Here is a 24,364-nt window from a genome sequence, read left to right as displayed (position 1 = left end):
GAGTCAAGGAACAGAACGACGAGGAGGAGATGGACAGACATATGAACCTGGCACGTTCTGGCCTCCAGACCCACTGGAGTTTAAGTTCCTGGTACCCCTAATACTGAACTCTTGGGGTCTAAGGAAGAGCAAAGATAGCCCCCAGATCTTTCCCAAATCCATGATTATACAAGTGCACTCCTGGGCAGTTGTGGAATAAACTTGTCACATTCCTAGTCATGGGATAATGACTGCAAACCCCAACACTCAACACCCTCTGGGGTTGGACACTGACACCTGATTTTTAATCACAGATTTCAGGTGTTTGTTGGTGCATCCAATTGGCCACACTGTGGACATGAACTTGGAGTGGGAGCTTCTGAGCCAGGAGTAAATGCTGGGTTTAGTCTCACCATCATAGAATAATAGCAACTAGGAGAAAACTTCTAGAAAGGAAGGTGGCCAGAAGAGAAGCAAGGAGAAATTCACTGCTGGAGGGCAGAAGGAGAGGAGAGGAAGGGGAAGAGCAAGATGGGGAGAGGGACAGGGAGAGAGGGAGAGAGAAAGAGGAGGAAAGAGAGAGAGGGAGGGAGATCACACACGAGAGCATCAGCATAAGGCAGGATACAATCTACGACCTTCCCGCCCTGAATGTTCCCCTTCTGGCCGATGTTGAGCTGCACAAACTTCCCAAAGCGGCTGGAGTTGTTGTTATACACGGTCTTGGCATTGCCGAAGGCTTCCATGATGGGGCTATAAGAAAGCAGGAGTCAACAAACTACAACAAGCTGTACGTAAAGGGGACCTGTTACACTAACAGTCCAGGGAGCAAGGGGGGGAGGCATGAGATGAATGCTGGGAACAGTGGTGGGGGGAGGTCAACACTGGTGGTGAGAATGACCCTAATTCATTGTCACTAAGTACCTTAAATATAACCCTGAAAGACTTGTAATTCACATTGGTCTCAAAAATAATTATATAAAAAATAGAAAGCGGGGGTCAGGAGTACCCAGCCCCCCACCCCCCATCAGCATCAACACAGACCAGAGGGGTGGGCCTGGGCCTGGACCGATGACTACCCCAAGAGCTCATGAGCCTGACTCTTCCTGCCACAGACTTAGTTTAAAATGTTGGTGTGGACTCCTCACCCAGAAGTGCTCAGGGGCTATTCCCAAGACTGAACATCACCACATGTAGTGCTAGGAATGAACTGGGGTCTGCCACGTGCGCAGCAGGTGCCTTTCCTCTATGCTCCCTTTTCTGGGCCAGGCCACACATCTAGGAGGCATCTGGTTTGAAGAGGCCATCCTAGACGAAGAGGCCGGGCTGATATACAGCCAGTAGGGGCTGCCCAAAAAAGCATCCCCAGAGCCCAGAAATGGAGATACTTGCAGCCACTCCTGGGGGATTCTGGGGATTCTGGGTAACTCATTTCCCCTCTCTGGGCCTTCTCTAGTATCAGAGTGGATCAGAGGCTGGAGGGACACATGCTATTGCTCTGCAGTGTGGATGGTCTGAGCTATCACCACAGCACAGTGCCTTAGTAGGGGTGTGTATGGGTGTGCGTCCCTAAGAGATGCCAGCCTAGCTTTGTATATGTGTGTTTGAATGTGTGAATGGGTGTATCGAGGATTAGGAGATGCCAGCCCAGCCCTTTATTTGTGTGTGTTTGTGTTAGTTGTGTGTGTTAGGGCATGTGTATATGTGTATATTAGGATGAATGTATGTGTCCCTAGGAGATGCTAGCCCAGCCCTTTATTAGGATGTGTGTGTCTGAGACTGTGTGTGTCTGCTCTTTACCCTTCAGGAAAGTCCCATCACTTGTTTTTTTTTTTTTTTTGGCCATACCCGGCAGTGCTCAGGAGTTATTCCTGGCTATCTGCTCAGAAATAGCTCCTGGCAGGCACGGGGGACCATATGGGACACCGGGATTCGAACCAACCACCTTAGGTCCTGGATCGGCTGCTTGCAAGGCAAACACCGCTGTGCTATATCTCCGGGCCCAAGTCCCATCACTTGTCACTCAACTACCTCACGTGCTTTGTGGCCCCAGGCTCTGTTCTCTATCCGCTCTCATGGGTGCTGCTTTTCATGGATGAGGCGGAAATTGCAGCCGCTCTCCTGAGTTCCCAGGTGGGAAACCAGAGCAGGCTGTGCTCCTAGACTGCTTACAGCCCAGGGACAGGGTAGGAACATAGAGCCCAGGAGGAGGGATGGAGCACATAGCCAAGAAGGAGGGAGCACCTGCTCTCCAGGATGGCCTGCTCCACGCAGGGTGCCGTGTCCTGCTGGGGGCGCTCCAGGGCCTGCTGGCTGATGGCTGACAGGAACTGCAGTACCAGTTTGGTGCACTCAGTCTTTCCTGCTCCACTCTCGCCACTGAAAGACAAACAGGAGGGCATGAGAATCCTGAGTGATGCTCCTGAGATGCTCCTGAGCAGTGTTCCCCTGTGGTGCTCCTGGGTGATATTCCTAATTCATACTCTTGATCAATACTCCTGAGTGATACTACAGAGGATAATCCTGATCAATACTCCCAATAGATACTCCTGAGCTATACTACTGAATACTCCTGAATATACTACTGATCGATATTTCAGATTGATACTGCAAATTGATACTTCCGATCAATACTCAGAGGATACCTCTGAATCTTCCCAACCTGACCACCCTCCATACCCCCCAGAACCTCTGGCTCATTTTCAACACAGCTATCAAGATGAGGTTTCCCAGAGGGTAGAAATGCCTCCTCTCTCAAAAACACCCCAATAAAGGGGAGTAAAAGCCCTTTCTCTGGCTGGCCACACGGTCTCTAGTGCCCACTCCCTGCTCTGGCACAGGAGAGCAGCAGATGAGGGCAACCAATTAGGTGTTGGAATAATTTGTCTGCACCCTATTCAGTATATCTCTTTTTGTTGGTGCTTGTCACTCATTGGATGGAATCGCCTTTGGACTGAAGCATCCTTTGGGTTGGTCTCTTACCTGACCTGTTTTCCTCCCCAGGGTGTGGTGTTTGGGCTCCCAATAAAGACCCTGGGACTCAGGGAAAAATCACTTGTGGTTTCGGTTATCCACAACTGAACTATCTGCTTCTTAGGAGTGGAAGGTTTGCTGTGGAAGTCCCTGAATTTGTTATATCTCCATAAATGTGTGTGGATTATTTCTTGTGTTTGGAATTTGCTGCCAGACCCATGCCCCTGCAATCCTAGGAGGCCATGACAATCCTGCTTCAGGGGATGAAAACGGTACAGGAATTGGGGCTTTTCTGGTATGTGTGGCACTCATAGGTCCTGCTCAAGAGTCAAGGAGGAAAGGAGGTTCAGGGCCTTCACCCCATATGAATCCCTACAGTCCTGGAATGAAGGTCTGGTGTCTGTGTCAGAACTGAGCCTCAAGAACCCACATTTAGGGAGGGGAGGAAGACAGTGAAAGAAACAGCTGAAATCCGAGAAGCAAGGGGAGTCAGCCAGGCAGAGGGCAAGGATGGGGCAAATGAGGGAGAGGAAGGGCCCTCCCCAGGTCAGCTGGGCGGAAGGGAGGACTGGAGGATGAGAGGGAGGACAGAGAATGGGGGACAGGACTGGGCAGAAGACAGTGATAAACCAGGCACATTCCACAGGCTGGGGGCCCCCAACATCACCTTGAGGCCGGAGAAGGGAAAGAGGGTCTGAAGAGGAAGGACAGGGAGAAGGGGAAACTGGGGTGAGGCCCATGCCAGTTCTAAAGTGTAGAGACTGTCTTTTGGGGAGAGGGGCTGGCCATACCCAGTAGCACTTAATCCCGGCAGTTATTCCTGGCTCTGCGTTCAGAAATCACTCCTGGCAGGCTCAGGGGACCATAAGGGATGCCTGGAATCAAACCCAAGTCAGCAGTATGCAAGGCAAACACTCTACCAGCTGTGTTATCACTTGGACCTCTAAAGGGCAGAAAGAGAGAAGAGAGCAAAGGAAACACAGCTCTTTTGGACCCTTCTGATGGCACTGCCCAGGTTACTCCAGACCACACAGATAAGACCACTGAACATGCCAAACAGGGGTGTGGAAGCAGCAGCCCCCAAGGAGGAGAGAAAAAACTAGAGGGTCTGAGGGGCAGAATGACACTCAGGTGAACCTGTCTGTTGGGGCCACTCCAGGAAGCAATTCTCCGTGCAAGATGGATGACAGGGCTGTGGTGAGGACAGGTGGCAGGGACACAGCTCTAGAGACTCATTCTTAGTCTTGCCAAGGGCTCCTGGGGGGACCCAAGGACAGGCATGCGCACACACAAACACACACATACATACACACACAGAAGAAAAGTCTCCTGGCTTCAGACCACAGGTCTTGCTAATCCACACACCCTTGTGGTACCCGAGCCTGGAACACCCAAGAAGTGTCTCGTGGCCGTTCGTGGTCACATCCTGTGGGGTCTGAGGTAATGAGGATTCCTGCTGCAGTTTCCTGCCACCGTTCTGAGAATCCTCCCAGGCCAAGTTTAGCAATCATCCAGGCTTAGCTGGCGCTGAGCTGGCCCAAGCAGAGAAGGCAGCAGAAAGAAGGGGAGAATAATAACACAAAGAAAGACCTAGATTCCTATTTATTTGGTTAAAAGGGGGCAATTGTAAGGGCCAGAGTGATAGCACAGCAGGGAGGGTATCTGCCTTGCACGTAGCCGACCTGGATTTGATCCCAGCATTTCATATGATCCCCCAAGCACTGACAGGAGTAATCCCTGAGTGCTGCTGGGTGTGGCCCAAAACCAAATCCAAACAAAACAAAACAAGGCAGTTGTGGAGACTGGAGCAATAGTGAAGACTGGAAGACACTTTGCCTTGTATGTAGCTGACCCCAGCTTGATCCTAGGCATCCCATAGGGCCCCCTGAAAATCTTCAGGAGGTGTGGAATGCCATCCTGATTTGGAAACAAGGACATCCGTTTCTTGAGACTTCAGCCTGAGTACACAAACCCTGGCTTGTGGGGACTGTTTGGTCTCTCTGCTTGGATCAAAGACAAGTTCCGTCTTGGCCACGGTGAGTCCAGGCCTGGGGGTGCCCATTTATATTGTGGTGGTGGGTCTAGGAGAGGACCCTTACAATTTGCTTTATGCATCACTTGGGTTTTGCCTTCAGTCCATAGTCCCTAGGGGAAATTAGTCATTGGGTTCTGGGTGCTAAGAGGGTCCATACAGGAGTCTACATGATGTGTGCAAAAAATATCCCTTAGGACAACTAGATGCAACATTCATGCCCTGGGATGTACTGCTCACCATGACCTTCTTATGATGGGTGCCAGACGCAGACACCAGCTATGCAGTAGCTTTTACCTTTGCTTAACAGGCAACCGCAGAGCTTGCAGGCTGTCTTGCCCAAGAGGCATTATGAATATCGGCACTGTATGTTCTACAACACTCTAGCACTTGAACGATCTAGGTAACTAGGTCCTGGTGTCCATGTTTACCATAATCATGGTGCAAGTAAATTAAAAATAAATCAAACTTAAGTACAAAGCCAACAACAACCAACTGTACAAGACTAACTAAGCCAGGGGTGCAGCTGTGACCTTAATGTCTGTGCATCAAGGAGAAGGGGACCTGCTGTCTCTCCTGTGAGATGGGGTACATGACTCACCCCGTCCCCAGAGGAACATTTGCTCCAGCCTCCATATCAAACAGTGACTCCGGCTTCCATGACCCAGTGAATGCCCCTGCCCTCCAGCACACACTCCGCTTACTTCAGGGCTGCGGGCAATGATGGGGCTGACTTTAAGCCCAGTATTGACCCCATGCCAGCTCAGAGCTGACACCACTCAGAAACTTGAGAAGCTGGGGGAAACAAGGTGTCACCCCAAAAGTCTGATCAGGGGGTTGTGCAGGGCTTGGAAAGGTGGAGACTTTCGCTGCAGAGAGCAAGTCAGAGCCACTGCTCAGTTGGAGGATCAAAGAGGATCCAAGTCTCAGGAACTGGTTGCTGGGAAGGTAGAGAGGAAGAGAGGAGGGGAGGGGGAGGGAGAGGGGTGAAGGGCAGGGAGAGAGGGGAAGAGAGGGGTGCACTTTTCAGGGCAGACACAAGAGGGGTCCTGAAGGCCAATCACTGCACCAGAATTCAGTCCATCAGGCAGTGGTGACCAGGTGTGACCAGGGCATGGGGATGGTTTGTGCTCCTTGATTAAACACTGGGTGGCGCCCGGGCACACCTTCAGGGTAGGGCATGCAGAAGGACGGTGGTTTGGATCCCGGCATTGCATATGGTCCCCCGAGCCTGCCAGAAGCGATTTCTGAGCGTAGAGCCAGGAGTAATCCCTGAGTGCTGTCAGGTGTGACCCCCCCAAAAAAAACAACAAAAAACAAAGAAAAACCCCACACATTTTCACACATCACACACAAGATACACATTCACACACTCATAAACACATTCACAATTAATAAATGAAATTCCTCCCACGAGTCAGTGCAAAATCCACAATGAATCACCACATATCAACCTTGATATTAGGTGAAAAACTGTTCTCAAGTTTTTGAATGAACATTTTTATATCTTAAAAGCAAATAATATCAAAGAACACTCTTATTTAAACGTGTGTTCAAACATAGAGCAAAAACAGAACAAGGGAAAAACGAGGCAACCACCTTGAGAAGGAGACCAACAAAAAGTGGCTTCACAAGAAGCCAGAGTGCTGTGATCTGGGAGTTCGGTCAAGTCACAGAAGCTCAAGTAGTGAGAGGACAAGTGCCTCCTTTCAAACAAACTTCTTTTCTGGTTTGCAGAATAGAACAGGAGAGACTCTTTGGGAAGCAGTGAAAGAAGGTGGCCACCAGGGGGCAGACCTTGCCTGAGGAAAAAGGAATAGCGCTCTTGAACCCTAAACTTTGTATTTTTATATTCAATTTTCTCTTATTTCCCACAATCCCAACCCTTATTTAAAGGAAAAAAAAAAGCTGCTAAAGAGGTTTGGTAAAGCCCCAAACACTTTTTGTTTTGTTTTGGGGCCATACCCAACAGTACTCAGGGTTTACTCCTGGCTCTGCTCAGTGATGGTTCCTGGTGGGTTCAGGGGACCAAAGGGGATGCCAGGGATTAAATCTGGGTTGGCCACATGCAAGGAAAATGCTCTCCCCACTGTCTTATCTCTCTACTCCCAACCACATTTTAATGAGAAATCTAAAGACTTCAATTCCTGTTATTTTATATAGTTATTTTTTTATACCAACATTATACATGGGAATTCTCTGGATCTTTGCTTTCCATGTTCTATATTTTATTATTACTGTTATTATTTTGGTTTTTTGGGCCACATACATCTGGTGATGCTCAGGGGTTCCAATTGGGCCTGCATTCTGGGACACTTCTGGTGGGGCTCGAGGAACTATCTAGAAAACCAGGGATCAAACCTGAGTCAGTGGTGTGCAAGGCAACCCCCCCCCCCCCTTGTTGTACTACTGCCCAAGCAATAGTATTTTTAAATTGCAGTCTTTGGCATGAACATGCCACCCTTTCCTTTTTATTACACTTATGCTTGTACACACAAATGCACAGACGTATGTACACAGACATACAGAGATATGCACACAGACACACATGGACACATACAACAGAAAAAAGCCACATACACATGTACACACAGGCAGACTCACAGACACAGACATACAGACACACAGATATACACACAGATGCACAAGGACACACACACATTCATACAGATATGCAAATAAACAGACACACAGTACACACACTCTCACTCACAGATCTCATTTGCTTTCCTCTTGCTGTTCTTTCCAGCCAGCAAGAGTCAGTGCTCGACCTTTCCCAGGCCGTGACATCATCAGCAGTTCTCAAGGCGACGCAGAGGTGGGTGCAGGGAAAGCAGCCTGGCCTTTGAAGAGAGGATGAGGCCCTCTCTCCACTCAGCTAACCCAGCACTACTTCAGGGCCATTCATGATTTTCGGTTCTAACTTCTGAACTTCAGGAACTCTTGGAACTACCAAGCACGCTCAGGTCCCAGGCAGGCAACTTTACAGGGAATGTGACTCTTGACAGCAGGTTTTGGGGGCCAGAGAAGTGCTCAACAGGCTGAAGCACACCTGCTTTTTGGGGGTTTTGTTTTGTTTTATTTTGGGCCATACCAGGTGGTGCTCAGGGGTTACTCCTGGCTTTGCACCCAGAAATCACTCCTGACTGTGCTTGGGGACTACATGGGGTGCCAGGGACTGAAACTGGGTCAGCTGTGTGCAAGGCAGATGCCCTCCCAACAATGGCTATGGCTGTACTATGGCTCTGCCCCTGGAGCACATGCTTTGGAGTGCGCAGGGTCCCCTAAGTACTGCCAGGTGTGACTCCAGATCAAGCAAGGAACAGCCCTTGAGCACTATGGGCTTGAGTGTGTGTGTGTGGGGGGAGTGGAAGGGGTGGCTATGCAGGTCTGAGGCATCTTTGTTCTCCATAGGATATGCAGAAATGGGGGGAATGGGGAGGGTGGGGGACGGAGTACTAGAGGGAGGAAGGTGAAGGTGGGAGGAGGGTGATTTAGCAGAAAGGAAGAGGGAGCAATTTTGGTACTCAGCGGAGCTCTTTGCAGTGACATCTGAGCAGGCCTGCTTTGGGGCGCTCACCTCCCAGGTGTGCTGGGATCATTAGGGACACAGGATCCCAGAAATCAGTCACTGAGACCAGAGGGCACCCCTCAGAGACTGATCTTAATACAGGGCTTCAAGAGAAACTTCAAGAGAAACAGCTGAACCCTCTGTTAACAGTTCCGGGAGGAAAGGCCTTGAGAGTGGGGTTTCCAGGGCCTAATGAGCTGGTCTCAACCACTCCCTCTCTGGCCTGCTCCTTCCCTCCCCTCCCCTCTTCCTCTTTCCTTTCCTACGGTATCCCCTCTACCTTCCCTCCCCTTTGTCTTGCTCTTTCTTTTTCCTGGGGGGGGGGGGGGGTCACACCCAGCAGCATTCAGCATCCTGGCTCTATGCTCTCTCTCTCTCTCTTGCTCCTGGCAGGCATGGGGAACCATATGGGATGCGGAGACTTGAACCACCTTCTGTCCTTGGAAAGGCTGTGTGCAAGGCAAATACCCTACCACTGTGCTATCTCTCCAGCCCTGCTCTCTTTCTTTCTCTCTCTCTCTCTCTTTCAATAATTTATTTAAGCATCGTGGTTACAGACATGTTCGTAGATGGATTTCAGTCATCGTATGTACACCCACCACCACCTCACTTTCCTGCCACCAATGTTCCCATCTCCCTCCTCCCCCACCCCCTGCCTCCAGTATTCCAGATAGGCATTCTGTTTCTCTTACTCACTACCATTGTCAAGTTGTCAGTGTAGTTATCATGGGCCGGTCCTTTCAAACTTTATCTCTATTGTCTCTGGGTATTATTAACATATTGTCTTTTACTTTTCTTAAATCCCACAGACCTTTTGTCTTGTCTTTTTCTTTTTTGTTTTGGGACCACACCTGGCAATACTCAGGACTCCCACCTGGCTCTGTGCTCAGGCAACCTAGGTCCAGCTTGGATCTGGAACACTCTTCCTAGGGGTACTGTGTGACACTCACAGGGAGCAGAACACGCTGGCACTGCTGTTCCCGCAAAGACTGACTTCCTTTGATTCACTCAAAGGCTATGGCCAGCATCACTCAGCATGTCTATCTGGTGCTGAGGTGCAGCCCATTTCCGGCCCCCACCATACACCCCACCCACAGATACCTGATGAGGACGCACTGGTTGTCCTGGCATTTCCACAGGCAGCGGTAACACTCGTTGGCCACCGCAAAGACATGCGGGGGCAGCTCCCCGAGGTGGGCCCGGCTGTAGCACTCCACAGTGCTGGGTTCGTACAGGCCCTTGATGGGCTTGTAGGGGTTCACTGAGGCGATGATGGAGCCGATATAGGTCTGTGGAGACATGAAAGCAAAGTTACCCAGGCAGGTCCCATTTACCCTCTTGGGGACCAACTCAGGGAACCTCTGGGGCAGCACCTCACCCTGCAGGGGCTACAATTCTTAGTCCCCAGTGCTTATCACAGGCTGGAAGAGGAGATGTCCAGAGCCGCGGTGATGGTCCCAGGGACTGGATTCAGTCTTTGGAAGGGGCAGCCCAGGGTTGTTCTGAGCTGGAGGTTACACTAAGCTCTCAAGAGTGATTCAAACATAAGGAGAAAAGAGAGAGATGCAGAGAATGAGAATAAGAGAGAGTATGAAGGAGACAAAAAAAAAAGAAAGAAAGATCGATAAAGGAGAATAAAAACTAGAGGAGAAAACGTGAGAAAGAAAAGGGAGAAAACGAGAAAAAGATCTGTAAAGGATATGGAGTGAAAAAGAGAGAAAAGGAGAAAGAAAACAAAAAGAGAAAGAAAAATTTGAATGAGGGGACATGGTGGGGTAGCTCGTGTTGAATGAGGAGAACGTTCTGGAAGTAGAGAGAAGTTCCGGTCTTGCAACCCTGATAAGTGCACTCACTCAGGTTTGCACACTTAGTTCAAAGGGAAGATTAAAGCATATTCTGTGACCCCCAAGTTATTGTATGAGAGCCCACAGGGTACCCCAACATGCAGAAGAGAACAGCACCAAGGCCTATACAATGCGGGAGACTCATCACCCAGTTCTAGACATCCCACAGAAGCCAGAGCACATATGTTCCTCCATGCAGGGCCAGGCATCCCTGACACAGAGATGCTTTCACAAGCAAGGGGCCCTTAGCATGGGCAGGTGGTGGAAGAGAAAGCTGAGGGGGAGCTGGGCTCCATTCTGGGAGGCCGAGGCCATCTGGCAGTGGATAGCAACTCCACAACACTGTGAATGTGCTACACGCCACCCACAGACCATATGCTTCAAAGTGGCCTGTGGCCTGATGAGGGAATTTGGTCCCCCCAAAAAAACAAGGCCCATGGGGCTTGGGCTCTCCAGAACTTTCCCTGCTGATGATGGCAGGTATAGTCTGAAGGAGAGAAAAAACGCTTTTTCTTTAGGATGGACAGGCCCTATCTGAAGGAGAACAGAGAAGAATCAGGTTCTGATAAGCCCTGAGATCTCTGTAGGATTTGACTATAGACACTCTAGAGCCTTTTAGAACCTTCTACAGCTTTCTTTGATGTCTGCAGAGAGGCTTGGTCCAGCTGTTAACATCTGTTTCTATCTTCCCAACGGTGTCCAGAAGGTTCTGGCAAGGCACCCAGGATATTCTGGGTGAAGAGGGCAGTAGTTCAATGCAAAAGTCTGAGTGTTCATTGCTATACGGGCTCTCTGGTGCCAGGAGTTATTCAGACCACCACGGTCTGGGGATCTCTATGGCTAACCCAATGGTGCTTGGGGACCATGTGGTGCTGGGCATTATACCCGAGGTGAGCACATGCGAGGCAAGTGCTATAACTCCTGAGCTATCATTTGGCCTCCGTTTCTATCCTTCTGGGAACTGCGAAAATTAACTTTGAATCACCCATGGTGAGTAACACTCTTCCCTTAAGAAACCTAACACATTCTCTAACCTACTCTAACCTAAAGTAACCGCCTGCCCTGCTCATCACCCATGTGAGAGGCTCTAAAGCTTAGTGATATGTTAATTGTCTCTAAGGATTGATCTATTTAGGATAAAAATAATCAGGGTCTGGAGCAATAGAACAGTAGTAGGGCATTTGCTTTGCATGCAACCAGCTCAGGACAGACCTGGGTTTGATCCCTGACATCCTATATGGTTTCCCAAGCCTGCCAGGGGTGATTTCTGAGCACAGAGCCAGGAGTAACCCCTGAGTGCTGCTAGGTGTGGCCCCAAAACCTAAAAAATAAGAATAAACAATCAGCTTATACTATGGCCCTTCTCTCAGAAGTGATGCTTTCCAGGCTGGAGAAAACTAGCCTGAAGGTCTGGGACATGTGCTTTACATGTGGGAGGCTCAGTTCGATCCCCAGCTGCAGAGAAGTACTGAGTACTGCTGCGTGTATCCCCAAATAAAAATAAATAAAACTGCGCTGTTCTCCATTGAAATTGCCTAGGCGTGCCACCCCTCCCACCTGGCACCCATGTTCCTGAGACTCACTCCTGCTAACATTGTGTGGGTGCCATGGGGCTGATGATCCAATGCACTGGGAGGGAGGATGCCAAACCACAGGACCAGAACATTCCATGTGTTCCTCACAGTGTCACTGTGACTTTAAGTCATTGTGTACCTTGGCCATCAACATCTGTTGGCCCTCGACAATATGGAGGGGAATCAGAGATGCCAATCCCATAACTGACACAGCCAAAACCATGCCAGAACTAATTCCATCTGGACTACCAAGAACTGAAAGACAGTTGTTTCGTAGATGCTGTTTAATCAACCCTGAGCATAAACTCAGCTGGTAAAATGGCATCAGGAAGCTCCTTACAGGGGCTGAAAATAACAGTACAGTGTGTGGAGTGTTGGCCTTGCCTGTGGTCAATCTGGGTTTGGTCCCCAGAACTCCCTTGAGTTCTGCAAGTGAGCCTTGAGCATAGTTAAGTTTGCCCTCACTGATTGAAGAAACTCATCATGGGGACTGGGAAGACTGCTCCAAACGCAGTGCCCATGCTTTATGGGTCGAGCCCAGGGTTTGATTCTAGCACCACATGGTCCCCTGGCAGCTCCAGAAGTGGCCCCTGAGCCCTGAAAAGGAAGGAGGTCTGAGTGCCATACTGGGTGTGGCCCTCAAACAGTAACAGAACCACAAAAGCAAACAAAACTATGAAAACCACAAAGAAAAAATGACAATGACAATGACAATGAGATGGGCAGACAATGAGCCTGGCGTAGGGTTTGAATTCTAGCACCACACATTTCCCTGAGCATCACTGGAAGTGACCCTCCCAGACCTACCCCCAACCCAGATGCAAGTGATGAGGGGGAGAAGGAAGATTCAGTTTCAAGACTGGACTTGTTTTACTTGGAAAAGCCCAGAAAGAAGTGAACAGGGAGCACAAACGCAGGGTGGATCGGGTCGACTCTAGTTTTGTGAGGTTTTTTTTTGGGACTGTTGTCGGGGTCTATGATGCTGGGGTGGGCAGGAGTAACACGGGCAGTGCCAGGAATCCAACTCAAAGCCTTGCATGTGCTTGACATGGGTGCTGCCACCTACAGACTTCCTGGTTCCCAATTGAACTTCTGAAGCTAAGAATAGCATTGGCACCAGACGAGCTACCCATTTTGGGAATGCTCTGACCTGTGAAGCAAAGCCAATAGTCTCTTCACACAATACAGACACTGCAAGGTCAGTTGAGCTGGAGGGCGCCCCCTTCAGGCAGACTAAAACCATGCAGGTATGAAACAACACTTGCAAAAAGACACCTCTAGGGCCGGAGAGTTAGCACAGCCGTAGGGCATTTCCCTTGCATGAAGCAGACCCAGGACGGACAGTGGCTTGAATCCCAGCATCCCATATGGTCTATTGAACCTGCCAGGAGAAACTTCTGAACGCAGAGCCAGGAGAACCCTGGCTCCTAGAGGGCCCCTGGCTCAGGCCACACAGACCATCTCACAGACAACCTCGGACAGCAGGTGAGGGAGACAAGATTTGTCATCTTCTACTTCCAGATGTGTCAGCAGGAAGGAAACTGACGCAGCCTATTTCCTGTGTGTGCTCAGGGCTTCCTCCTAGCTCTGTGCTCAGATCGGATCATTTTCGGCAGTGCTCAGGGGAACCCAGTGCAATGCCAGGGGTCGAACTGGAATAGCCACGTGCAAGGCCAGTGCCCTTAATCCCTGTCCTTTTTTATTCCAGCATAGGTATGAACAGTTGAGGGGAAAAAAAGGGTCCTTGCCATTTTGTCCCTAACATTGCCTCTTGCAGGAAAATGACTTCCGTTCCAGGTGGATAGGACACCTGGAACACTGCAAAGCAGGTTCCTGAGCCTCGTGTCATCTCTACCACAGGATTAATGGCCTCTATCTGGCTCACAGGCCATCACAGCATTGCTGACCTGTCTGGTCACACCTGCTCTTCAGACTTCCAACACTTCCCCCCACTTCCTGAACCCCACTGTGGCTCCATCTGCTGCCAGTTAGCCTTGCCAGGTGCCCAGCATGGCAACATCAAGCGTGAGGGAAGCTCATAGTGACCTTGTGTGGGAGGAAGGGGAGCGGTCCTGTCCTTGCGCAGCCTTGCAGGGCAGGGTAGAGGAAGCAGAAGGGTGCATGGAGTGAAGACACACTTTTCTCTGCCTCTGCTATATATACATCATAGGAGCTTTGCTCCTAGCTAGGAAATTCTAGCCATTTTTATATAAAAGACACTGTGTCAGGTTATTGTTTCACTTTCAAGTGTTTACACCACAGAATGCATCCAAAAACAAACAAACAAACAAACAAATAAAGTTTAAAGCTGAATTGTCAACACATTTAAAAAGGAGTCACAGTTCTGGCCGTTGACCTGACACTCCCCTATGGTGAGATGCCCTGAGCTTGCCAAGAGCGATCCTTGAGAGGAAAGCCAGGAGTAAGCCTTGAGCACCATCAGGCATGGCTCAAAATATACCCCCACCCAAAAAAAACCCACTTAAAAATCAGCAAAATAAAGAGTCATAGTTTAAGTTATGAGTCCTTAAAATTCGCCTGCCCTGAGTCGTAAGCCACCTTCCTTACACTCCGATGACATCCATGATCTTGTTTTGAATCCCCAATTTCACACCCATTCAGGATGCTTCTCCCAGTTGGGTGCCGTCCATCAGTTAAACAGCAAATGGTGGCCACAAGGCAACATCCACGATCTTCCTGAGACCCTGGGTACTACAAGTGGCATGATTTCTATTTCATGGTCAGAAATGCCCCCATATTTACACTAAGAAAACGGATATTCCCTACAGCTGAAGCCATGACACATTCAACACAAGGCCCTGTCATAGTGCTTGGAGTTGGTGGCCTGGTCCTTTTCAACCATGACCCCCAAACCCTTTCCTGAAGAACTCTGAATCAGTTCTGCTGAGTCAATCAAATGTTCCTTTCTACAGGGTCGACCAAAAATACCATATCCCATGGGGCCAGCGTGTTTGTACAGTGGATAGGGCATTTGCCTTGCATGCTGCTGAGCCAGGTTCGATCCCTGGCATCCTATATGGTCCCCAAAAGCCTGCCAAGAGCGATTTCTGAGCACAGAGCTAGCAGTAACCTTTGAGTGCTGCTGGGTGTGGCCCCAAAACAAAACAAAAAACCATATTCCACTGGATACTCAGCACAGATTTTATGCTGACTTTCTTGTGTGCAAAAAAATGTAGGGTGTGCTGGTGCTGGAGCAATATCACAGCAGGTAGTGTGTTTGTCTTTGCACACAGCCAACCTGGGTTTGATCACCCGCATCTTATATAGGCCCCAGATTCTGCCAGGAGTGATTTCTGAGCACAGAGCCAGGAGAAATCTCTGAGCACTACTAGGTATGGCTCCAAACTCCTCCCCACAAAATGTAGAAGTGAAGCTTTTGGTGGTGAAGGAGGGAGGGTTGGGCCACCCTCAAAGGTGCTCACCTCAGGGCTCTTTGTGGCTCTCTGCTTAGGAGTGACCCCTGGGGGTGCTCAGAGGGAGCTAAGTGGGTGTCTGGACCAATCACCCAGCACTGTAGTCTGAAGCAGCAGCACGTAAAACCCCTTGGCACCCCTGCTACCTCGCTGCACTGTGAAGCTTGAGGAAGGTTCTAAACCAAGTTTTGGGCTGAGAAAACAGGGTGTGATGATTGTGCTGTGACAGTTAGCAGGAAGTATCTGCAGCCCAGAGGTACGGGCCCCAAAAGGCCCATGGATGAATTGGGGGCTAGAGCGATAACACAGCAGGTAGCGTGTTTGCCTTGCACGCTACCAAACTGAGTTCGATCCCAGGTATCCCATATGGTCCCCCGAGCTTGCCAGGAGAGATTTCTGAGCACAGGGCCAGGAGTAATTTCTGAGTGCTGCCAGGAGTGGCCCAACCCTCCCCACCCCCCGGGGGAAAAAAACCGAGCCCATGAGGAATAAATAAAAACCTGGGGCCTGTGGCAGTGTGTCTACAGTGCTATGGACTGAAGGAGGGAGGTCAGCCTGGTGACCCTGAGATCAGCCTGTCCTGTGAAAAGAGGGGGTCACACAGGACAGCAGTGTTGTGGGGATCACTCCAGGCAAGGACCTAAGCATCTGATGTAATGGGTCCCAGTGGCAGAAGATGTGGAGGGCATGTGGAGGGCCCAGGATTCAATTCCTATTGAAGCAGAAGCTTCATGCCCCAATCCCAGGGGATTGGGAATAGAGGATCTAAAAGCAACATCAACACAGGAAATAATCCACACACGTTAGGGAGATAAAACAGGTTCAGGAACTTCCACCACAAGCTATCAGCCAACAGGCAGACAACCAGCTGGGGGAAAGAAACTGAATGCAGTTTCTCGAGGAGACCTAAAGAGGTCTTATTGGGAAGTAAAAGACTACACACTTAGGGTGGAGAACAGGCAGGGTAAGGGACCCACCCAGAAGTAATTCTAGCAAAGAATGATCCAGAATAGAATGAAACAGGTTACTTCAACACCTGTTACGGTACAAAGAAATTCCTCAGGAGTGGACTGGAGAGGCAATCCCAGGGGTCACGTGCCTGCCTTGCTCAGGGTCATTCTGTGAAACCATGCTGCATGGAAAGGGCTGGAGGAAGAGAGAAGCGAGCACTCCATAGAGAGGGAGCTGAATGGCAGGAGAGGCCGGAAGGATGAGGAATATTTTCACATGCTCACCTGCCCCTGGGCTCTGAGTCAAGTTCACTCTTGATCTATCTACAATAATCAATAGAGGACGAGAATGGGGGAGGGGAAGACAGAGGAGGAGAGGCTTACATCCATCAACAAATCTTCTAAGCAACGATTCCTGGGCCCCAGAGAGGATAGTGGACCAGGGACATTTCTTCCCTGGGGCTGATCTGGGTTCAGTCGTGGCACTGAATAGCACTCACAGAAGTGATCCCTGAGCATAATCAGGTGTGGCCCCAAACTAAAACCAAAACTAAAACAAAGGGCAGGAATGATGGCACAATGGGTAGGGCATTTGCCTTGTGTGTGGCCAACCTGGGTTTGATCCCTGGCATCCCATATAGTCCCCCCAATTTCTGAGCACAGAGGCAGGAGTACCCACTGAGCATTGGCAGATGTGGTTCAAACTCCAAAAAAGAAAAAAGAAAGAAATTAGATTCCAACAGACCATTCAAATGGTCATCAGAGTCAAGAGTCAAGCTCAGACATCAAGTGACATTTTCACTTAATTTTTGTATTTGAGGTTCATACTGAAATTGCCTCCTTGATGAAGGAGCCAGAGAAGAGAAGAAAATAAAATAAAATAAAACTCAAAGCAAACCAGTAAGTCCCGCATATAGATAAAAGGGGCATGTAGCCACTGGTGACACTCATTCTCTGGCAACACCTGGCTTAGTTTCATTCAAATCCCTCATCCCCGATGGAGGCTTTTCCGGGACTTCCGGTCATCCTTGCTAAAGTGACAGGCACCTGAGTCTGGAAACCGGCTTTGGAAAGGACCAGAAACATCCTCATCACCCCAGGCCCCATAAAAGTTCACCTGGGGAAAACTCCACCCAAGGCAAAGAAAGGCAAATTGCAACAGACTTGTATGAGGGTACCATTTAGGCAAGACCTAGGGCAATCTCAGATGTGGTATCCGCCAGCTCAGGAGGGGACTTGTTCGAGGTGATGGCTGGGCATTCAGGCCAGCTGGAGTGCAGCTGACACCCAGGTGAATTGAGGGACAACGTCAAACATATTTGCAGCACAGGCCTGGAATGCCACGGAACCACAGGAGGTGCATTGAGACTGTCTAAAAATACCGGCATCTGGCAACTCTTCCTCACACTTATGTTCAGACACAGCCACCCGCACCTTGAGACAGGCTGCTTTGATTCCCATCGCTGTACTGTTTGTTTGGCAAAACCAACAAACGCACCCATGGAAGGCCTTGGGTGGATGAATCTGGGCTGCCTGCTCAACCGGAGACAGCCCTGCCCATAATTGCAGGCGGCTCTCAAGTCCCAGGGGCGTGTTCCAGTGATGTGGTTTGGAGATGAGACAGGGGTGGTTCAGGGCTGGAGTAGTTCTCGCTGGAGGGGACTCAGGCAGGCCAGAACCTGGGGTGGCTAGGTGGCTAGTCGGCCCTCCCACAGGAAGCAGCAGAGCCACATGGCATGGGAGAGCTTGCTGGGTGCAGAGAAATATGCGCAGCTCCAGAAACCTCAGCTGCCACGGCCACATGCAGCATTCAGTGGCTCAGAGCAAGTCAGAGAACACAGCTCGACAGGCCCTCCCAGCCCTGCACCCCTTGTAAGAAGCTTCAGGGATTGCCGAGGCTTGAAAAGACAAGGCTGGGTGCACTGGCCACTACCTTTCCCCCTTCCATTCCTAGAAGCCTCTTCTTTTTTGTTTTTATTTTGGGGTCACACTTGGTGGTGCTCAGGGTTACTCTTAGCTCTGAGCTCAGAAATCACTCCTGCCAGGCTTGGGGGACCATATGGGATTATCAGGAATTGAACTCGGGTCCGTCCTGGGTTGGCGGCATGCAAGGCAAATGCCCTACCCCTGTACTATTGCTCTGGCCCCAGAAGGCTCTCTCTCTCTCTCTTTTTTTTTTTTTTTTTGGCAGTGTTCAGGGCTTACTTCTGGCTCTGTGCTCAGAAATCATACAGGCTGGCTCAAGGGATCATATGGGATGCCGGGGATTGAACCCAGGTTGGCTGCAGGCAAGGCAAGTGCTCTCCCTGCTGTGCCATTGCTCTGGCCCCTGGAAGCCTCTTTTTGAGCTCTTGGCTAAATGAGTCCCTGGCCCAACACTCTCACCTCCTCAGTGCTGCATCATTGCCCTTCCTCATCCTGCTTCTATCTCCTGCCCCACCACATGCTGCTTTCCTTTGAGCTCTGAATAGTTGGAGCCAGGAAAGTTGGTGAACAAAAAGGGGGGAAGGCTGGAGAGGTTTAAGCAAGATGTTCTCACAGTCTTTGATAACAGGATCAGATCCTGCAGCATGGCGGACCTGCAGGGTCAGCGAGTTCTTCCCATGAGCCAGCCACTGACCTGTACTCTGACGAGCCCCAGAAATAGCCTGGGCCCCATTTACCAAGCACCTTAGGATTCCACCCTAAGTTGCTTAACAGACTGTTCCCAGATACTAGAAAAATTCCCCTGTGGAGCATTACCTGATTGGGAACCCCCAGCGCCTCCAACTCTGCCTCTTCAAACACCCTAACACTTGCTAGGTTCCATAAGCAAGAGGACAGTCTTCTATTTCTTAGATCCTCTCAGCCCACCCACCTGCATCTCCACTTTCCAGCCCACCCTTCACTGCTATTTGCACCTTAGGTTGCCCAATAAATGCATCCAGTACCTCTCAGTTCCCTCTGGGATAAAACTCTCTAACTCCTTCCTTCCTTCCTTCCTTCCTTCCTTCCTTCCTTCCTTCCTTCCTTCCTTCCTTCCTTCCTTCCTTCCTTCCTTCCTTCCTCCCTCCCTCCCTCCCTCCCTCTCTCCCTCCTTCCTTTCCTTTCCTTTCCTTTCCTCCCTCCTTCCCTCCCTCCCTCCCTCGCTCCCTCCTTCCCTCCCTCTCTCCCTTCCTTCCTTCTCATCCCCCCCTCTCTCTTTCTCTCTCTCTCTCTCCCCTACTATCTCTCCCTTTTGGTTTTTAGGGGACCATATGGGAAGATGGGATGCCAGGGTTGGAGCCCAGGTGTTTGCAGGCAAACACTCTACCCACTGTATTATCTCTCTAGCCCACTTTACATTGGTTATTCCACTATCAACACGGGCTTCCATGGAAGAACCGATGTGCAAAGTCCACTTTCCAGTACACATGTGCTTGCCCCTCTTTTTCTCTTGTAAAGATGCAGATAAGTTTGGGATAAAGGTGCAAAAGCTGAGTAGCAGATCTGTCTGGGGACCACCTGACCCACAAAGGCACCTACTGCAAAGTGGTGACGACGATGAGTTGGTGACAACTATTTCTGGGTAACAACACAAGGAGCCATGCTGCGAAAGGGAGTGCATGTATTGCATTGCACAGCAAATTTCGAGGTTCTGTTTTCTCCTCAGAGATTCTTTCCTCACCTACCTGATGTCCACTTTCTCCCCTACAGAAAACGCATCCTGAAAAAATGACATCCCAAGACAGAGGAGCCAGAATTCTAGAACATTCCCCAAAGAGACTTCCACTGACAAAGACTTTCTAAATCTTGTGTCGTAATGAACCATCAGGATGGCTATTTCTAATATGCCTGGTATTTCTTTTATAAACACTCATTGCACAATTACCAGGCGCTTGGTCATGTTTTTGGCTCCAGTAAGACAGAAGTCAGACCTTGAGACGGGACAACAAGGAAATTGCTCTGTAAACACTGATGTGGCAGTTTCGCCTCTTGCTACCAGAAAAACACAGTCAACTGCCTTTTTGACCAAGGCAAGCCTTGTCGAGGGAGAGGAGCACAACAGATGTAAATGGAGTTAAAATTGGGAAAATGAAAACAGGGTGATTCAAACACAGGCCCTGCTCTGGGAGCCCAGCCATATATCCTACCAAAGGAGAGAAGGTGCATGATATGCTGGAGATGGGAAAGTGGGCAGCTATGCCAGGAAGGTACCCCACAGACCCAGCAACAGCACTCTGGTGGGCAGTCACCTCTGCGGTGGCCTCTGTGGACCAGCCTTACCTTTGCTGCCGAACATATGAAAAACATTAGCATCTAAAATCGGAGTGTAAGGAGCAAGCCCATTGGAGAAATATAACATGATCCAATTTCTCAAGACAAGGCTGTTTGGAAAACATTTGGCAAACATTAGTTCAATCTGGCAAAAAAAAAAAAAGCAAGCTACTTTCTCAATGGAAAAAAGAAGGCCAATAAATTCTTAATTTTATTTTATTTTGAAGTGGAAGAAAAAGATATGTAGATTCACAAATAGCTCCTTTTTTGTCTTCTCTCCTGGGAGATAGGACACATGCACTCAAAGAACACTAACAACTGGGAATTTCTGCAAACCTCAATCACTGTCATAAGGCTGAAGCAATGGCCAATCAGGACCAGAAATGCATGGATAATGGTATACACAACTCTGGGCAAACAAAATCCACCCAGGCCTTTCTGGTATTTGAGGGATGAAAAGACAGTAGGCAGTTGCCTTGCTGTGGCTCACCCTGATTCCATCTCTGGCAACACAAATTCAGTCCCCTGAGTGCTGCCAGGAAGGGGCTCTGAACACAGAACCAGGAATAAACCCTGAGAAATATTGCCAGGTGTGGCACATCCTTGCCCCACACATTTGTGTGTGTGTGTGTGTGTGTGTGTGTGTGTGTGTGTGTATGTGTGTGTGTATTTTGAGGGTTGGAGAGATGGTACAAAGGAGGAATTGTGAGCTTTGCTTTTAGGAGTTCTGGGTTCAGTCCCCAATATCTCCTGGTCTCCCATCACTGCTGCTAGATATGTCACCTCAGTGCCACAATGGTATTGCTGGGTGTGACGCCAAACCAAACAACTTGATGTACAAAAAAATGAAGTTTAGATAAGTGGTTACTCCTGTTTAGAAAGACTTGCAGATAAATGCAGAGCAAAACTCACCTCCGCAGTGTTCTCCAGGCACTTGAACAGCAAAGAGTGAGTCTCTGTGAGGTACTGTTCAGTTTAACTCTCTTCTATCAGGCTTACCAAAGTGTAGGAAGCCAGAAAACAAAGTGTGTGTGTGTGTGTGTCAGTTCTGTGTGTGTGTGTGTGTGTGTCAGTTCTGTTGGGGATCTATTGTTCTTCACTACACCTAACCAGCCCACCAGCTTCCCCCTAAACACAAATATCGTCAAGATTGGGTGGGAAAGGGAAAGGGAAAGTTCTTTTTGGGAGCCTGTTTTATATTTTGGGCTACACCAGTGGCACTCAGGGGTTATTCCTGGCTCTGTGCTCAAAAATCACTCCTGGTGGTGCTCAGGAGACCATATGGGATACTGGGGATTGAACCAGGTTGGCCGCATGCAAGGTGAATGCTCTCTCTGCTGTGCCATCACTCCGGCCCCCAAGGGAAAAGTTGTTAAAAGAAAGATTGAGAGAGGAAAAAAATCTTCAACTCAAGTTCAGTTGTTTACAAGTCATTACCCCAGCTCAGCTTTTCTTCACTAAGGAAATTACAAAAAAATATGACTCCGTTCCAAAATGCAGACTTACAAACAGAACAAACATATATCTTGAAAGAGGTTCAATTCCCTCGGATAAACACCCCCCTCGTAATGCCAAAGCACTTGGTTTACTCAGACACAGTGGTAACTTGACAAAACACCTAAGAATAGTTCTTCTACCCAGTGGCTGTCAACATTTCCTTACCCAGGGGTAGGGAATATGTTCTGCAAATCAATAGGGCTTTTGCATGTACATGAGGAGGGGGGCAGGGCAGGGCAGGGGGCACTCACGTAGATCTGGTTCCTTTTGTACCGCTGGTGTAAGTTGTGCATAATGGAACCACCGTGTAGCTCAGCGAGTGTGGCCATGTCGTCCACACCTTCCTCATCCAGGGGGTGCATGGCCGTCACCTTTTGGTGAGTAATTGTGCTTTGCTTGTAGGTGAAAACCTGGGAGGGGGAGGGAGGGAAAAGGGTGTTTTTAATTATTTGATGATCAGCAACAAATCATTTCCCCAGAAATGACTCTACTTACAAAATATCAGGCCACGCAATGCTGAATGGTTTCGAAAGAAACGACAGAGCACAGTTAGTTTTCATATTCTGGCTGCCAGAGTAATAGTACATCAAGGAGGGTGCTTGCCTGGCACGTGGCCAACCTGGATTTGATCCCTGGCATCCCACATGGTCTCCAGAGCCCTGCCAGAAGAGATTCCTGAGCACAGAGCCAGGAGTAAGCCCTGAGCATGACCGAGTGTGAAATCTTCCTCTCACCAAAAAACAAAACAAAACAAAAACCAACCAAACCAAACCAAAGAAAACAAAAAAGAAAGTGTTCATTTTCTGCCTACTGCCTATTTGGTACTAAAGATTGAATTATTTGGGGGCCAGAGAGATAGCACAGCACTAGGGCTTTTGCCTTGCACATAGCCCATCAGGATGGACTATGGTTCAAATCCCGGCATCCCATATGGTTCCCCATGTCTGCCAGGAGTGATAGATTCTGAGTGCAGAGTCAGGAGTAACCGCTGAGCACCGCTGGGTGTGACCAAAAACCAAAAAAAAATTTTTTTTTTAAATTATTTCAGCAGTCTTAGATGTTCCTGAAGGATATTAGTTTGAGTAATAGCCATATATGGACCATCTCAGATTTATCAAGTCATAAAAGTTCATTTTTTTGTTTTTGTTTTTGTAGTTTTTTGAGTCACAGCCGGCAGTGCTCAGGGATTACTATTGGGTCTGTGCTCATAAATCACTCCTGGCAGGCTCAGGGGACCATACGGGATGCCAGAATTTGAACCACCATCAGTCCTGGATTGGCTGCTTGCAAGGCAAATGCCCTACTGCTTTGCTATCTCTTCGGCCCCAACAGTTCACTCTTCTCTTTCTCCTATGGACATAAAGCAAAGATGGTAAGAAGTGCCCCCATTAAAGCTAAGTATTTTTTTTTAATTTATTATTATTATTTTTTTTTTTTTTTGGTTTTTGGGCCACACCCGGTAACGCTCAGGGTTTACTCCTGGCTATGCGCTCAGAAGTTGTTCCTGGCATGGGGGACCATATGGGACATCGGGGGATCGAACCGCAGTCCATCCAAGGCTAGCGCAGGCAAGGCAGGCACCTTACCTTTAGCGCCATCGCCCAGCCCCTAAAGCTAAGTTTTTAGAGAGTCATTTCACTTCAGCACATAATCTTGAGGTGGATGAGACCATAAATTTCACAATAAACAAACATCTTCAGTATGTTCATTCCATCAGTTCACCACGTAGCTCTACTATTTGCTCCAAGACTAGAATGCTCTTGATGGAAACTTGGGAACTGTCCTTTGTAGCTCTTCCTACAGAACTGGGATAATGAGCATGTCTAAGATCTTTAGAAAAGCAAATACTGTCTCAGATTCCCCCCCACCCCCCACCCCAAGTTAGATTGTTTGTGTGACAGTCTGTCGTGCTTCAAATTCCAAACATCAGCTCTGAAGGTTGAGTATGTGTTGGGGCATGTACTCAAGATAGCTCATTACTTGAACTTGATTACTCAGTTTAGCACAGATTTTTTTTTCTTTTTGTTTTTTTGGGTCACTCCTGGCAGTGCTCAGGGGTTACTCCTGGCTCTATGCTCAGAAATCACTCATGACAGGCTTGGGGGACCATATGGGATGCTGGGATTCAAACCAATGACCTTCTGCATGAAAGGCAAATGCTTTACATCCATGCTATCACTCCAGCACCATTAGCACAGATTTTTAAATCAATTTAGTGTTCTCTGCACAACTTGTAAGGGATAGGACTCACCATATCAAGTCTACTGTATCAGG

The 24,364-nt window shown here is 49.0% G+C and overlaps 1 protein-coding gene across 1 annotated transcript in view; it reads right to left on the bottom strand.

Moving 5' to 3' along the window:
* MYO10 (myosin X) overlaps positions 1-24,364 on the bottom strand; it is a 225,666-nt gene that overhangs the window by 101,324 nt on the left and 99,978 nt on the right. The window contains 4 exon segments of the mRNA XM_049768272.1: positions 608-732; positions 2,224-2,358; positions 9,657-9,844; positions 22,342-22,500. Coding sequence (XP_049624229.1) covers positions 608-732; positions 2,224-2,358; positions 9,657-9,844; positions 22,342-22,500 — 607 coding nt within the window.

Source organism: Suncus etruscus, chromosome 2 (assembly GCF_024139225.1).
Source record: "Suncus etruscus isolate mSunEtr1 chromosome 2, mSunEtr1.pri.cur, whole genome shotgun sequence".
In the NCBI taxonomy this organism is placed as follows: domain Eukaryota; kingdom Metazoa; phylum Chordata; class Mammalia; order Eulipotyphla; family Soricidae; genus Suncus; species Suncus etruscus.
This window is presented reverse-complemented; position numbering and strand designations above follow the sequence as displayed.